Source organism: Haliotis rufescens, unplaced genomic scaffold (assembly GCF_023055435.1).
Source record: "Haliotis rufescens isolate VD_foot unplaced genomic scaffold, xgHalRufe1.0.p SCAF_43, whole genome shotgun sequence".
NCBI lineage: Eukaryota > Metazoa > Mollusca > Gastropoda > Lepetellida > Haliotidae > Haliotis > Haliotis rufescens.
The window spans coordinates 1,437,774-1,455,746 of record NW_025964146.1 but is presented as its reverse complement, the minus strand read 5'-3'; the positions used below and the strand labels follow the sequence as shown (position 1 = coordinate 1,455,746).

The 17,973-nt window shown below is 40.7% G+C and overlaps 1 protein-coding gene across 1 annotated transcript in view; it reads right to left on the bottom strand.

Moving 5' to 3' along the window:
* Positions 1 to 15,367: 15,367 nt before the first annotated feature.
* Positions 15,368 to 17,973, bottom strand: part of LOC124123878 (neuronal acetylcholine receptor subunit alpha-10-like) — a 29,339-nt gene continuing 26,733 nt past the window's right edge. Inside the window, exons 8-9 of the mRNA XM_048383005.1 lie at positions 16,199 to 16,389; positions 15,368 to 15,867 (exon numbers count right to left, since the gene is read on the bottom strand). Coding sequence (XP_048238962.1) covers positions 15,580 to 15,867; positions 16,199 to 16,389 — 479 coding nt within the window. The 3' untranslated portion in view covers positions 15,368 to 15,579. The remainder of the gene's footprint in view (positions 15,868 to 16,198; positions 16,390 to 17,973) is intronic.

The window sequence follows — 17,973 nt, the reverse complement described above, 5'->3', positions numbered from 1 at the left end:
AATATTCAAGCAATATCACGACGGGAGACATCAGAAATGGCTTCACACATTGTACCCACACATGTCTGGAATCGAACCCTGGTCTTCGGCGTGACGAGCGAACGCGTTAACCACTAGGCTACCCGGAATATGCTGTAAAACTCATACTTTGCAACATTGCTTGTTGACGTGATAAGCGTGAGTTGGGTGTAAGGCTACTTTGAGGAGTACTCCAGTTATCTCCATCATCACGAGGCAAGGGCGTTAACTTACTATAAAAGTTCAGTTCCCCCCCTTGCCGAACTAGGCTGGTATTATGGACTCACATTTTGGCTGGACTAACGAGTCTATGCATAGTCCAATCAAAATCGCGCACGAAATCCGGTTCGTAAACTGTAGTGCAGATTTCTGTCGATTGCAAGATTTGCGAAGCATGTGCACCGCCAACTCGTTGTCAGCAGATATTTCCCAAATCTTTTCATGTTTTTAATCATGGTTCTTACGTGATTTGATGCATTTAGCGATGTATGACCCATTTTAAGACAATACTAGAGTGATATTAGAGGTGGAATCTGATTGGTCCATAGGAGAGGCTTAGAAGGGACGTAACTGATAATAGCAACTGGTGGCGCTACGGTCGAGCCCAGTCATTCCACCCTTGTTGGGCAAGAGTGGAAACTGGACTTTTAAAGATAAGTTATATCTTGCAGGACTCAGATGTTTACTACTTTGATCAAACTCAAACAGACGGCAAGGATATGGTGCTGACATACCTGCAAACATAATCATGGTGAACCGGGATTCGAACCCACGTTCATAGGTTTCTAACATATCCAAGGGACGCAACTCTGCACAGCGTATTGCGGCGCCAAAGACGACTGGGCCACCCGTACCGCCTTGTTTTCAAGAGAGCGACATTGCAGATTGCAGCAATGTGTCTTTTAGGATTCCACACCTCACATCGAGAAGAAAGAAATGCAACATCATTATTACTGCAACATCCATTATTACTTTGGTATTAATTGTCTGACGGCACTGTTGAACAAATAATATCCCAAATCTTTGACATTTAAACGGTTATCAGGTGAACGATTCCAAAATGAGTCCTGGAGTGTCGATGGATATTAACATTAACATTTTATGATTAACATTATACACAACTGACATGGGGGGCACGGGTGGCCCAGTCGTCTAAGGCGCCGCGATTCGCTGTGCAGAGTTGCGTCCCTTGGGCACGCCAGAAACCTATGATTGTAGGTTCGAATCCCGGTTCGCCTCGATTATGTTTCTAGGTTTGTCAGCACCATACCCGTGCTCGTGGGTTTCACCGAAGTGGTCAACGTCTGAGACCTGCATCACTTCTGGCTGTCCTCCCACATAAAGCTGACACGCCGTGATATAACTGGAATAATGTTAAAAGCGGCGTTAAACCCAACGCAATCACCCACTCACTCACTCACAATTGACATACTAAACTACCGGGCAAAAGAAAGTTTTCACTTTAAAAATAGTTGTATAAAAAGGAAAAAAACCTGGTAAAGGTTTGAACCCCCGCTGAAAACATTCGCCAAAATGCAATATGACCACAACCACAACGCAGATTTTCGAACGCAGCTTTCCAAATCATGCATTGTTGTAAACGTGCAAAACGTGATTTTGAGACATTGGTCCAAATGCACGTGCGTGATTGTGGCATAAATACCGACGTTGTAATTGGACAGAACAGGCATTCAGTAAGCAAAAAACCACCAAGAATATGCCCAGATTTACACAAGCTCAACGAGACAGAGCGATCGGTATGGCCAACATGGGGGCTACATTCAGCAAGTTGATAATCCGCTTCCAACAGACAGGACAGACTCAAGACTAGCCAAGATCGGAAAGACCGAGAGTGGCAACACGGCCGAAGACCGCTACATCCGGCAGATTCACCTCAGAAACAGATGTGTGACGTCGACGTCAACAGCGGCAACAGCTCTAGGGAGTGCCATCAGCAGACGAACAGTCCTTCGACGACTTCGTACGGCTGGTTTATACGAGCCTAGCGACCCTTCCGTGGAATGGCCTTGAACCGTCTACACCGTAAACGCAGACTGCATTGGGCACGAACTGTACGTCGGTGGCAGCGACGTGACTTGGCGAGAGTACTCTTTACAGATAAAAGTCGGCTCTGTCTGTTCAGGAACGATGGCAGAGTTCGAGTCTTTCGATGAATGGGAGAGCGACTGGCGCCAAATTGCATTGAGTGAGTGAGTGAGTTTGGTTTTACGCCGCTTTTAACAATATTCCAGCAATATCTCGGCGGGGGACACCAGAAATGGGCTTCACACATTGTACCCATGTCGGGATTCGAACCCGAATCTTCGGCGTGACGAGCGAACGCTCTAACCACTAGGCTACCCGACCGCCCCCTACCCGTTTGGAATGGGGTGGCATTTGTGGCCAGGTTACAACACGGCTGGTTATCATCCGAGGAAACCTGAATACACAGCGCTACAGGGATGAAGTGTTGAGACCTGTTGTGGTTCCCTTTTTTCAACATCACCCAAGAGGATTAATTTTGCAATAAGACAACGCAAGGCCTCACACCGCCCGAATTGTTCAAGACTACCTGAATAACGTTAACGTTAACGTATTGCCTTGGCCACCTTGTTCTCCAGACATGAACCCCATTAAACATCTCAGGGATCATCCTGATCGTCAGCTGAGACAACATGTACCGACGCCAGCGAACCGACAGGAACTTGAACAGACTCTATTGAACTTATGGAACAGGATTCCTGTTGACGTTATCCGCCGACTGACGACGTCAATGAGGAGGCGTGTGTTGGCGTGCATGGATGCCCAGGGTGGTCACACTCGCTATTGATGATGTGTTACCTGACTGCTGTGTCATTAATGGATTCTTCATGCACTATTTCAATGAACTCTGATTTGTGTAATTTTTACTCTGTGTATTGCGGAGAATGCAATCGGCATTACAATGCATTTTCATTCTAATTCATGGAAAATGATTTCTGCTTATAAATTAATCATAATAAATCTCACATATGCCTTTGTTTTTGGTGTTTGGTCAAGTGAAGTCGGTAAAAACTTTCTTTTGCCCGTTAGTTTAGTTGTGATTGGCATGAAAGCTGGTGTATTTAAACGCTGCACAAAACATTCAGAGTGAGTGAGTATGGTTTTACGCCGTTTTAGCAATATTCCAGCATTATCACGGTGGAGGACACCAGAAATGGGCTTCACAAATTGTAGCAATGTCGGGAATCGAACCAAGGTTTGCGGCATGACGAACGAACGCTTTAACCACTAGGCTACCCGACCGCCACCTAATACATTCAGAGACGCCATTAAAGATTGTAACGTCAATGATCGACGACCTGAACATCTTACCGGTCCCCCGGGGAACTATGGTCATGACTCATGCAGGCTAATGCATATTAACAACAGGAGCAGGCAAATGGTTTTGTTAGAATGCGTAAAACGTCAAAGCCAAAGAACAATCAGGTTATCCGACGAAACAGCATTGAGAATTATATGAATGGGACGCTAAAAATAAGTCATGCAGATGCTCGCGAAAAATGTAAGCATATCCTGCCCTACAGGTAGTTGATACCACTGGGACAGTCGACACCAAGCACACAGCGCCACGTATTGATGTTTTGGGGTGATCCCGGGGCTACTTGTCAAATGTGTTCTGAAATGACATGGTTTGTGAGCCCACTTTACTTCGTTTTGTCTTGTATAAGTGGAAAGGTGTAACACCTGTTCTGAAAACAAGTTTACCTGACTCTGAAATGAAATATTTGCTTCAAACCGGTGCTATAGGAACACATGACAAGATCCAAAATGTATTGCACAGCTGTGATGCGTTGATGACAAAGGTTACACACTGGTCCAGTACTGATTACAGACAATTGAACAGTCTCATTTAGATATGAAAATATCTCGCACCCAAAACATGTCATAGAAGATGGTGATCATATGATCACATAGTATTTAAAGATTGGGTTTCACCATATGTATTTTCCTATTCGTATTCAAGGAGTTCAGGAATAGGCTGTTCTGCCATTTGGACTGAAAATAAGCCCGTAGTATTTCATAAAAGACAACACTTGAAATGGTGATCCACGCAAGATCAGTAGTCTTCAGGGTAACTTCATTTGTTGATGACCACTAGCTTTCAGCGCCACCTGCATATATACATGCCTGTCGAGATACTGTACTGAGTTGATTGGGGATTTTAGGTTGGCGATTAATCAGCGACAAATCATCCCTCAATCCAGAGGACGAGAGAGAATTTCTGGGATGCTCAGTTGTGCCTCTGGAGTGCCTCTTAGCAGTACCAAAATGCATACTACATAAATTGAGACATGACTTGTATAGATTTCTAAGGGGAATTGGTGCTGGAACATTAGCACAAGGAGCTGGTTTGTGTATGTCACTCTGGCGTGCTGTGTTGGCAGGGAAACTAATGTCATGATCAGAATGGACTGTCGGCAACAACGAAATCCTGTTTCAGCTGCACTTGACTAATGAAGTCAAACCGGAGCTGAGTTGATGGAGTAACTCTGTTGGCAGCTGGAATGGTAACATATTGCTCCAAAAGCACGCACAAAGACAGATGCGGACAGACGACAGCCATTGGGGTTAGATTCATGTCAAAAGACATATTCGCCCTGTTGGTCCACAATAGCTAATCCAATTTCTGTCAAACTTTACGTGTTTACTGCTGCTTCACAATTCTGTAGTTTTTTTACTTGGTTCATCGGTCTTGTGATTTGTCAGCGAATATCCGATTCATGATTTTCAGAGTACGTTATACTTTTGCATGTTTGCTTATTTCCTGTGAATATCGAAAGAGGTTTGACGCTTTTATTCAAAACCCTACTCTTCTGAACTTACCAGCTGAAATGCTTTAAAACTCTCTGCAATTATCTCCATATTTCTTACATCAAACATTTGGGCTTGCCCAAATGGTGTTCCACACCACTCTTTTGCCTTTGTACCCAATGGAATCTTGTATCGGAAGATGATCAAAGGTTCTGGATAGAAAACATTGAAGGTGTGCATAATGTTGGTTTGGGGTGCTTGCACGCCCTGAGATGGGTCGATTAACATGACTATGAAGCAAGTATCTTCAGAGATTCCATGGCAGCAATAAACGCTATAGAAGCTAGTGCGCATTGACCCAGAGTTGACTTTGTTTATGAGATATTAGAATTGGATAAATGTCTAAACACGAAGTACTCAGCATGCGATATTGTATAGGTTCCAGCACACGTTGGAATGCATTGGAATAGGATCGCAGATCATTTGGCCATATCTGGATGACAAAATCCAGAAGTTGATCTTAAGATTTTCGGCAAGCCCTAAAGAGTTTGAAACTGTTTTATGGAAATCCATTTCGTCTATTGGCAACAGTTGTAGGGTGCTAGCACTACCGGCATAGGTGTCCCCACAAAATTGATGAATCCCACAAATTGGCAGTGCAGTCATGGCAAACGCACAAGTAGCATTCAGTTAGATTCCTAACGGTCAAGGCGGGAAGAATTTATTATATGGTGGATATAAATTCAGGGTAAAAAATAGGAAAGAAGATAGAGTCTACTGGCGTTGTTGTATGGAAACCTGTCACGCCACACTCAACACCTACAACGGCGTGATCACAGCTTATAAGAACATCCATAACCACGTTGCTGACGATGCAAAGATCCATTATGACAAGTTCATGGCCAACCTGAAGATCCGTTTTAGTGAAGAGACCAAACCGGTGCCCACCATCTATCAAGAGGAAATTTCAGGTAATTTATCTATGCCATGTCTAATTTTCTAATACAAAAATTATATGAATGTTTATACATAAATACATTTCTATGGTTGCTTTTAACAATTTTATATCTTACTTCGATCATTTTGTGAATTTTAACAAAAGTTATAAATTGCTTATTCTTTCATTACAGGTCTACGGTCTGATGCAGCAACATCCGACTTGGTGCCTGATGTTCCAACACTGTACAGCTGTGGCTCTGCACTGTACCGATCCAGGGCCAAAACAAGACCTCCCCTTCCTAAACAGAGCTCCGATATCCAGCTTAACGACACCTACACGAAGACATCATCCCAAGATGACTTCCTGTTGCACCAAGACGACAACATGCTGATCTTCACCACTGTCTCCAACCTACGACATCTCTCTCAGGCTCAGACCATCTTCTGCCATGGGACATTTGACATGTGTCCACAACTCTTCAGTCAGATCTACACCATACATGCATTTGTGTACGCCCCTTGTGTACGCCCTATTACCAGTCAAAACACAACGAACATATACAAGCTTCTTCACTGTACTGAGCGAGAAGACGACCGAGATGACTGCCCTGCAACTGATGCCTGAAACAATCTTCACAGACTTTGAATCATCCACCCAGAATGCCCTAAGAACTGTGTTCCCAACTTCCGAATTGAAGGGCTGTTATTTCCACTTTGGACAGTGCATTTGGCGAAATGTGCAGAAGTTGGGTCTCCAGACTACATATTCAAGAGATCGGAATGTTTATCGTTTCGTGAGGCGAGCTGTTTCCCTTCCACTTGTTCCAGTCCAGCATATTGAAGATGTGTGGCTGAGTGTCCTTGAAGACGCCCCTCTGGAGGATGACCGAGTCCTGAAGTTTACGTCACCGACTACTGGGTAGAAGGTAACCAGGGTCGCCATATGTGGAACCACCACAACACAGTTGGACCTAGAACGACAAATCACGTGGAGGGGTGGCACAGCAAGATTGCGAAGGTATTGGGTGCGCCTCATCCAAATATCTTCAAGATTGTATCATTTTTCAAAGCCGAACAAGCGTACATGTACGTCGAGTCGACCATCCATCAGCTAGAGTCTGGTGGGAAAATTCGTCCAAAAAAGCGAAAGTACAGACAACTTGATGACAGACTGCAGATAGAGAAGCACCACCTGCAGAATGGCACCAAGACCATTCAACAGTTTGCTGATTCTGTGCATATCATGAAATTAAGGAAATAACATGTATATGTATCATGATTTTGTACACATAATTGTACATGTAGAATGATTTTGTACACATAATTGTACATGTAGAATGATTTTGTACACATAATTGTGCTTTGAGTGTTGTACAATATGTTTTTATTTTGCCAATAATAAATCATTATTTACATTCTTGTGTATGCTTATTTCAATATACTACTATATCCATGGGTCTATACATGCACTGTGGCATAGTGGGCACTGCAACCCTGATGGTGATACGGCCGAATCCCTTAATCCTTTGTTGTTATAAGATCTAAATTCAAAAGTGGGCACAGTGGGGGTAAAACCCGGCCGACATATTACAAACGTCGACCATCTGGTCATACATTTCGCCGTCGCAAAAGGCGTGACGAGGTCATTCTTTAATGACTCCGACCTGGACACTGTGGGCTCAATGCCTACAGGAGTATCAGTGATAAGACGGCCGCTTCTGAAGACGCCTGAACATGTGGAACACTGCCTAATTAAATGCTCTGGGCATAAAAACATAAGACAAAATCGGAGAAGTGCTGTACTAGTACATTGTAGTTGATGTCACATTTGCATTAGATTCAGTTCTGGGTCCCAAGATCCCTGCAACGGCCAGTTTTCTATTTTGTCTCTTCATCTTGAAAATATTATGTAATTTAAATAGACTCTTAAATGGCTGAAACGGATTTAGTTCTATGATAATAAATCATGTTAACATTTTATCAGGTTGATCTACTACTTTTCTATTGATTATTTCATGTTTCAGAAATGAAAGTGTTTGCTCAAGGTTTTAACTAGTATTATGACGCAGAGGTTTTTCCTGTCTGTTTGCTTTTCCCCATCATTAATGTTCAATGTATACGTGTATCCAAATGAATATTACTTGTGGTAACCTCTCTTTTATGTTATCTAAATGATTTCGTGTTGTTTTTTTTTCTCGATATGATACCTTGTGGTTCTTATTAAGTTAAGGATAATTTTAATTGCAAACTGAAAGGCCTCAGGCCCATAATACAATTCTTCCTAAATGTTGGCCGCAAATAGGTCTTTTGTTGGCCCACGTCGTCCGTACACTTCAACACCACCAACATAAAGTTCAAACTATTTTATAGACGCTTCAATCAATGTCCCATATTCTCCACAAATACAATTACGATATACCAGAAAATACAACATTCATGACAATATTAAAGTGGTAAACATTACCTGTTGATAGTCCTTCCATATTTAGCTGTTGCGATAAAACAATCCTCTACAGATGAAAGGAAATAAGGAAGTAAGAATTTAAGCACTTATTGGGTTAATTCTGCTGATTTCACCCAAGTCATCGATCACTTAATAAGTAGCTACCCCATCACTCCCAGAGAAAACAGAAGAACGCTGTCAAGTTATAGAAGACATTTATTCAGAAAATAATTAAATAATTGGCATGTTTGATTAAACAGAATTTTATTCATCTTTACTATTACTAGTGTTGTTGATAATAATATTGTAGCAAGATCCACACGGGATAAAATACGAAAGGTGTGAAAAATGTAGACATTCGAACCTATGTACACAATGTATATAATAGTTAATTTCCATTGACACGAACATTTGAACTAATAGGTGTGTGCGTTATGTTGTTTATATCGCACAATACGACGATAGTTTTGAATGTTCTTCACTTCTAGTCTATTAATACATGCCGACCGTGTACAAATGTCATAATATTGATTTGTATCTGTGAATAAATATGAACACAACACCGATAAATATATTGAAATAATAATTGCACTCAATTCTACTGATTACCATCAACTTCCGCAAGCCTATGTTAAAGTATAGGAGCTACGATCATCTTAGCGTTAAGATCGTCAAATTAATGATAGTTCGCATCAGTGGCACGATCGTTAAATTTTGCCACGCTTCTTACTCTGAATATTATTATTTTATTCATGAACACTTTTATTCTTTAAAGCTTCAAATGAGTACACAAATTACAGACACTCTTACAGTCACAACCAATTTCTGATGTGCAGATGCAACAATCACTTTTAGCATACACAGTGGTGGTGACTAGATGATCACAGGGAGTATCTGTCACAATACAAACATGGTTGCCACAATATCTTTCCTTGTCAGGAACACAACTGCAAAACGCAGCTTTGGGTACAACACAATTAATCATTTCTATTAAGGTCTTAGTCCTATTTCTCATTTTTTTTAATCATTTTCCTCAAAACATGTAATGAAATTGTATTTTAGGATCAAAGAATGTATATATGCATAGTGCTGCAAAGGCTTACATTTAGATTTCACATGCAGGGCCACATCAAAATCCTTAATATGTAAGGTCAACTGTAGTTATTTATCATTTTTTCAAAACCCTGATACACAAACATAACCATATCTTCCAATTAAGAACACTATCCTTATTCTGATTGCATCATTACACATTAAATTGTGCATATAGTTTGAATTGTCCACTCCCAGGACAAAGCAATGTAGATCAATAATCAATGCTTAGAGATCCTGAAATTTCAATCAATACAAAAGGTGTTATGTCATGTATCCACATCATAATCAAAACATACATCAATATACTTATCGGAACTGACAATTAAAAAATAGATCACATTTGGTAACAAACATCGTCTGCAAAAAAATGAATATGTTTTGATAATAAAATTCTCTATAAAATAGGATATAAATAAAGATAGCATACCCATCTGAATTAAAGTAAATTTCAACATATCATAATAATGTATAGCATTGAATACACTGGTTTAACAACTAGTGTACATTCAAGTTGAAGCAAAGAAACCCTGCAAACACAAAGAGCAATTGACTAATCAAATACTATAGTGACTAGAAATGAGACAAAACTACTGAAAACCCACCTCAAACAGGCAAATGTTTTTGACAACACCAACTATTTCCTTACAAAGACAAGACTAAGCATCACAATCAAAGTCAGCCGGCTTTGTCTACAAACCAAGAAAAGGAATTATTGCTTAAGTATATACAATGTTTTCAGGGTTGGGTAACGACAAAGATCCATAGTTACGTGAACCCAGTATGTCAACTTTCTCTGAATATTATGGTTGACAGTTGATATGGCGTTTGATTCCATCACCTTCAGCAATATTCAAGCCATATGACCAGCATACAACAAACAGTACGTCATAGTGCAATATGCTAACGCCGCTATGAACAGTATTTCAGTTTTATCCCGGCGTGTCAACTTGACAAGAACCAAAATATGAAGGTACCGGTATGTTGCTGAAAAAACTTAGCAGATCATTATCAGTCAGAAACTGGGATTCGAACATGTATTTAAAGGTTTCCGACATGCACAAGGATGTATTTCTGCACAGCTAATTGCGGCGCCTTTGACGGCTGGGACATGCGTGCCACATAAAAAATAATGATTACCAGAAATAAAATAATATGTCCCTCATTGCCATAACAAGGAACAGGTTTTATTTGTTGGAACCTTCTCTTCAGTTGCATGGTGGAACATATTAAAGAAATATCAGGCAGTGAGGACCTTGAATGTGACGATCGAAAGCTTTCAGCTGTAGCAGTTGTAGCAAACGTGACAGTACTGGCAGTGGTAGTGGTCGTAGTAGTGGTAGTGGCAGTGGTAATGGTAGTAGTACTGGTAGCGGTAGTAGTAGTGAATAAATGAGTTTGGGTTAACGCCGCTCTGAACAGTATTCCAGCTATATCTCGGCGTGTCAGCTTAGTGTGGGAGAAAAGCCCGAATGAATGCAGGTCTCAAACGTTCACCACTCTGGTGAAACCCACGAGCACGAATAGTAGTTGTAGTAGTAGTAGTAGTAGTGGTGCTGGTAGGAGCGAAGGTGGTGGTGATAGTAGTAGTAGTAGTTGTTGTTGTTGTTGCAAATATGACAGTAGCTGTGGTAGTAATAGTAGAAGTAGTAGTAGGAGAATAATCAGTTGGGGTTAACACCGCTCTGAACAGTATTCCAGGTATATCACATTCTGTCAGCTTAGTGTGCGAGGAAAGCCCGAAGTGATGAAGTTCTCATACGCTTACCACTTTGGTGAAACCCACGAGCACAGGTATGGTGCGGACAAACCTAGAAACATAAACGGGGCGAACCGGGATTCGAACCCACGACCATAGGTTTATGGCGTGCCCGGGGGACGCAACTCAACTCAAGTAGTAGTAGTAGTAGTAGTAGTTGTTGTAGTGATGTTGTTGTTGTTGATGTTGTGGGTGGTCGTGGTTATTGTGTAGTAATTTAATTTTGTAATAATTCAAAGGCTTTTGTAGAAGAAAAGGCAACCAAGCAACAAAATATCCATTAAAGTCATCGAGGTTGATGGGTTGGGTGGTTGTTTTTACATGTAAATATGTAAGCTCTAAGCTTCCTAAAATGCATTTACCTGATGAAGGAGTAATCATATACTCTGAAACGTCGTGTTTCTTATGATAAAGAAATTGTGTATCACTCACTTCTAAATGCCATAATAAGACTACAGTGACAGTGGCTAACAATAAACCTCCCGGGTAGCCCTTGCCGAAAGCTGAACCAAATAGTTTCGGGCATATGGGGACGAGCTTTCGGGTTAGGGTTAAACATAACCGCAAAGTATTGCAGGGCATTGACAGTGAAGAAGCAGACAGCTGACCCCAGCTGAACCCGCAGTACGAATGGCAACTGCAGCCAAACGTTTTCAAGCTTCTGGATCACATGTAGGAACCTCACCGCGTGGACAGGTTAGCTTCAATAGTCAACACGTGCACACAGCTACCTTTGTACAACAGCAGGGTCTTAGACCCCTCAACATCAGGCATAGATGCGTCAGCCCAACAGGACTGGGAAGAGCTGACCCATTTTGTCCATCCACCATTCAGGATGATCCGCAGATCCTTGACATGCTTGAGGCCAAGGGAGACCACACCACGCTAGTAGCACTGTTGTGGAAAAGACAGCCATGGTTCAGAAAGCTGACACATATGCTTTAATTGTGGCTCAACCATTCAAACTGCGAAATCCAGGACTAATGTTCCTGATGAGGAACGAAACGCCAGTGTCATGCAGCAACTTGTGATGGAAAGCGTTTGCTTGGAGATTTTCTGGTTGCAGAGACTTTTGTGGGAGGGCTGGTCAGCTCGATGCAGAACACAATTACCCTTCTGTTTGACCAAGGGTACATAAGGGTTGTTCAATAGGCTGTTAGGCAAATTGAGTAAATTGTAAGACAGTTGATGCCTCATTCCCTCGAGTTTCAACCACTATGTCCGGGTAATTTCTCTGTTCAGTAACAGATAAATCACAACGGCCTGTATCACTAAAATCCTGCCTTAACTGCATCAGTGTGTCTCTGTGATTCAATGGGGATATTGCTCAGAACAACATTAGACATTAACGCGATGTCTTCATTAAAACCATGCATATGTTGTAAATGTTGTATATGTCATGATCTTTAATCGAGAACATGCTGATAAAAGATATGCGCGAGAAAACACGTGATATTAGCCTTCGCCGTAATGAAAAGGCCATCAGACGTGGCGCCACCTGGCGTCTTGTTCAGTCCGAATGGTGAAATGACGAATATATTGTTCAGGCGGACTTAGGTACATTTCAAGGAGGATGGATCACTTGACCTTGATTTTCATGGCACAAAGAATAGCAGTGACATGGATTACGGTGACCATGCAGCCTGCGTCGGTTGAGGCTGTGGACTCTGTCACAAGATTCACAAGATCCAAATCATCCACAGTGGGGCCAGTGGACATCTTGTGTTAATTACTCTAAAAATATCCCTGTAAAGCGATCACATCTAGCACAATGGCTTCTGTTGGGAATGTTGCTCTATATCCGGTTGGCTTAAGACGTTCGGGATTTTGTGCCCAAATCGTTGGACCCTCTCGGTCTACAAAACGCCAGGCTCTTGGCAGACGACAGAGAGTGTGATCTATGAATATTAGGTTCATGAATAACCATCAATGTTGACAACAAATTCAATACCATGAATGGCACATCATTGTCTCGTGACACTTGAATGTGTTTTGTATTTACTTCATCAGTTGACGTTCGTATTCTTAAGATGGTTCAAGTTAATAAAGGTCATGATGAGCTAAAGTAGGTGGTATTTCTCTCCACTAAGGCAGTCTATGTATTGCATTAAATAAACTTTGGAATTAGGCATAGTAAGTTTTCTAAAAAAAGAGCTAGAGATAACTGGAAAAAATCCCTTTGAATTACATTATATAACTCTGCAGGACGATTCCAAGCCGTATGTTAAACATAGTGAGGAACAAGAGACAAAGAACACTGTAGTTATAATTTATCTGATTTTGTACAATTCAGACTGTATCATAAGCATGCATGTGTTCGTGACAATATGAGTGTATCTTGCTGCGTTAGTAGTTTGCGACCATATGGTATCCTACTATTTTGTCTTTTGCACCTAATGGAACCTTTTGTCTGCAGATAATCGAAGGTTCTGGGTGGAAAACATTGAACGTTGTCATTCCGTATGAACATTGTTATTTTTGTTGTGCATGGTAAAAGTACCGGCGCTTGGGGCCAGAACTGGTTCTCACGTGATGTTATATAAAATAGGCAGCTAAAACCCGTACTGAAAGAAGCGTGAGTACAATATGCGATATTTGGGCGATTTCTTTTTTTGTGGTTTCCATGACAAAAAAACTTTTGGCCAATAACGATACAGTGATATGAGTGTTTATGTATTTAGTTTGAAAACTCAAGCTTGGTGTATTTATAACTTTGTAACATGGAGCGAGAACCATGGGACTATACAGTTTAATGCAAAAGGAAGTGTTTTCCGACATGATACAAAACGGACGTACCAATAGCTTGGCTGTAAGCGGAACTAGAATCATGGGGCTCTTTTTAATTCTAATGCAGTAAGAAATTGTTGTACGATCCTGTAGTCACATGATCCACACTGGATGTACTGATAGTTTCCTTATAAAACTCAGTTTGAACTGTTTGACATCTGTTTTGCTTATAAAATCCCGCAAATATATAATCGCGCTAATGTCGCCCATAGGTTTGGATTTATCTCTCTGTTGGTGTCTGTTTTGGTATTTCTGAGGACGGTCGGAGGAGTATTCCAATAATAATAATGGGGCCCAATCGGGAATTTGGAATCTGTGGCAACAGGATCGTGGCAAGTCTGACTGAAATCACAGTCGCCTAAATATCCCAGTAAATTTACAAATTACTGTACAAATTGGCCATTTATTTTATGATAACGAATTCAACACATTTTGATGTTCAGTGCAATCACCTAGTGAAAATGTAAGGGTAAACAGAAGACAATATATATTTGTTAGTTTTGTTGTTTCTAATCCTAGCATAACTATTGTACTTTGTTCATTTGGGCCCTTTTCAGCTTCTTAATAATCTTCACTTTAGTCAATCAGTCACATAAATCAACTTATCAGTCAATTTGTAAAATAACTGAAATGTGTAGGCATTTTGTAAACTGCCTGAGTGAATCACATGTAACACATTGACTGTGACAGGTTATTAAAATATGCTGAATAATGACATTGTTGACATCATATGTAATAATTGTAACGGGAACGGACATCTAAACAACAGTTTCCGTCAGCATTGATATTCAAATACTTTCTGCATATACAGTGAGGACTAAACCCTGACACTAAAATCCAACAAGGATTTGAACAAATTATGATGTCACCGTGAGAGAAAACATATATGAAAGTTCAGCTTCTTTTGTATGAGTATTCCAGTTTACAGAAGTCAAATATTCATTTTACGCAAATATCAGAACATGGCCAAAAGAATAAGGTCAATACCATGGCAAAACTATTTCGAAACACGGAAAATATATGTTCAGCCCAAACATTTATTAAACTTGTAGCAAATTGTATTCCATTTTTAAACACAAAAGAGCTGAGTAGTGGCCATAAAAAGCTATAAACTGGATTCGAACCTCTTGAACAAATGTGGGGTCGTCATGGATAGGACGAACCATGAAACGATGTGACGATGTTGATGGCGGATCACGGGCAAACAGGCTGCGACATAAGCTTACTCGATGTTCAGTCAGGTGAGAAAGGATATCCAATATAACTTGTAATAATTGAATTGAATTAAATGATCTAGATAATAAATGTTCGCAACTTCAAAATAACCAGTCATAAAGTTTACAAATCAAACATTGCAAATCGAAGTAACATGTAAATAGTGACTACAAATAACAATACCCACTGTTCTAATGTACTTAGTTCCATCATGCATATTTAAGTGACAATATACAAATCCTAAAGCGAATTTCTGAAGAAAATGCAGCTACCCTATGGCAACCTCCGAGCACCGAACAAATGATATTGGTGCCCGTCGCCATGCAAGCCTAATGGTTGCTAGGGTCATTGGTGTTGTACGCCTCTTTCAGCAACATACCAGCAACATGGAACACCAAGTACTCCACACACACAACACAAAGTGATATAATCACTGGACAAAATAAGCGTCGTACCTATACGGGGAATAGAAGCCAGGTCTGCTGTCTGACAAGCGAACACTTTACCACCAGGTTCCACCCACGTCTAGAGTCTAGGAGAACATTGCAACCGTCGTGAAAACAGTGACGAAGAGAAATATGATTGTCAGAGCGCGTGCGAGAACAATGGCCAGCTGCTTCCATTCATATGTAATCTGGTCAAGGCTGTCTTGTTTGGCGACCCTCCTCTTCTGCAGCCCTATGGCCTGCTCTACTGTGTGGAGTAGCCGGTTGAGAACATCCACCACGTTAGTCCCGCCAGCCTGCTGTCCCTCCGCCAGGCTCAGGGTGGGTGCTGGTATGTCTGCATGGTTGGCCTCGTCATAAGCGGCATTTCGTGCCTGTGTGTGAAGTATGGAAATAGAGAGCATGTCAGAGGGAAACCCGAGCCTTTAATAGAACGCACACGAGGACGTAGCAACAGCAATTAAAGGACATCAGCTCTAAGAATCTCTCATCAACAGTCACTATTTCCCCCGTCCAATCTCTCATTCACTTGCATTATCATTTGACCACAGTTGACAAGAGTATTGTTATCTATATATCACATACGATGTTCAAAACATTTGCATATATAAATTGTTGAACACAAGCCTAATGATGAAATAACAGTTTTCACCCAAAGAAACTATTGCCGACAGTATCAAAGAATCAAATAAGCATCAAACATACCATTTCCTGGTCGTCAGACTCTGGCACGTCTATTTTGATGAACAGGATCCTGGCAAGAAAACTGAAGCACACAGTTTTCACAAGCCTTGGCAGTTTGTGTCCTCTCGGTCCTCGATGATGAATATTGAGAGTGAGCACGGCCAGGCCTGTACTCAGCGACACAATGAGGATACTGACAGCGTAGTACTTACCTGTGGGAGAATAACTCACATTAAGGATATTTTATTCGAGAGCATGATATTATGCAATCATAAAAATATAAGGTAGTGTGTGTGTGTGTGTGTGTGTGTGTGTGTGTGTGTGTGTGTGTGTGTGTGTGTGTGTGTGTGTGTGTGTGTGTGTGTGTGTGTGTGTGTGTGTGTGTGTGTGTGTGATTTGGGGGGATTCTGATTATCGAATATACTGTAATCATGATGAAAAACAATTTCGAAATCAGGGCATGCTGATAACAAACTTTTCCAGTCCAGAGAGCATCCAATAACAAACTATATCAAACTCTAATGTCAAACTCACGTCTTTGAAAGGCATTTAGAAGTGATAATTGAATTTATGGATGTCAACTTCTTTATTATGAGGAACACAACGTTTCGGAGTAAATGCTTACTCCTTGACAATTGAAATTATGGATGTCAACTTCTTTATTATGAGGAACACAACGTTTCGGAGTAAATGCTTACTCCTTGATAATTGAATTTATGGATGTCAACTTCTTTATTATGAGGAACACAACGTTTCCCAAACTCTGACATTCAAAACGGCTTATGTGCTTATGAAACATCTATGGTGTTCCTGCACATAGTAATCACTCGAGCCATACGCTGGGCTATGTAAGGACAGACTATTGATAGTCACAGAAAGGTTCTGAGGACAGCTAACTGTTGTTTTAAATCACTTCGGCATTTACCAAAACGACAGACACCAATCAATAAAATGTATGTGATATTGAGGATGGATGTACAGATCCGTGACTTGGTGTACAGTCATTTGTAATTTCGGACAATGTTGCGAAATATATTTGTATAGCGCTGAAAGTAGATAACTTTTAAAAGGTTTATTTTATTTTGTCAATTACTCATGCTTATGAATAATTAAGATACTTATTTTCTAAATAAAATAATAAATTCGAAAGTTTCTTTTGTTTTCTATCAACAGCTCATGCTTTTCGAGGTATATAGATTTAGATTCATTTAATTATTTCACCATCTATGTTATTGCCGTATCAGCAATACAACTGTTCGCGCATCTGATGTATGTATAAATACAGTTGTCCTCAAGCCAGATAAAAGTAATGTAATATATTGAGAAGAAAATGTCAAGAGTAATGTTCTTTTCACATTATATCTACGCATGTGTATCGACAGTTAAACAAATAAAAGATCCGTCTGTCAAATCCAGATGCATCTGAGACTATATGCGGGGTTCTAAAGTGTCATCTCCATCACCCATTGTCAAACTTCCAAAGGACTTTAATGTATCCTGCCCATGACATCCTACATCCATTCGTCTCTTAAGTGAATGAGTTCGTCAGTTGGAATTAGGGGGAAAGCAAAGAGTGATGGAGGTCTAAGAGATTTACCGCTTTGGTGAAATCCACAAGCACGGGTATGGTGCTGAGAAACCAAAACAAACTAATCTGGGATTCAAACCTATTATCATAGGTTTCTGGCACGAGTTAGGGATTCAACTCTGTACAGCGCATTGCGAAACTTAGACTACTGGGTCACCCTTGCCCTCGTCAAAAGTAACATTTTAAGTATGTGACCTTAACAATACAG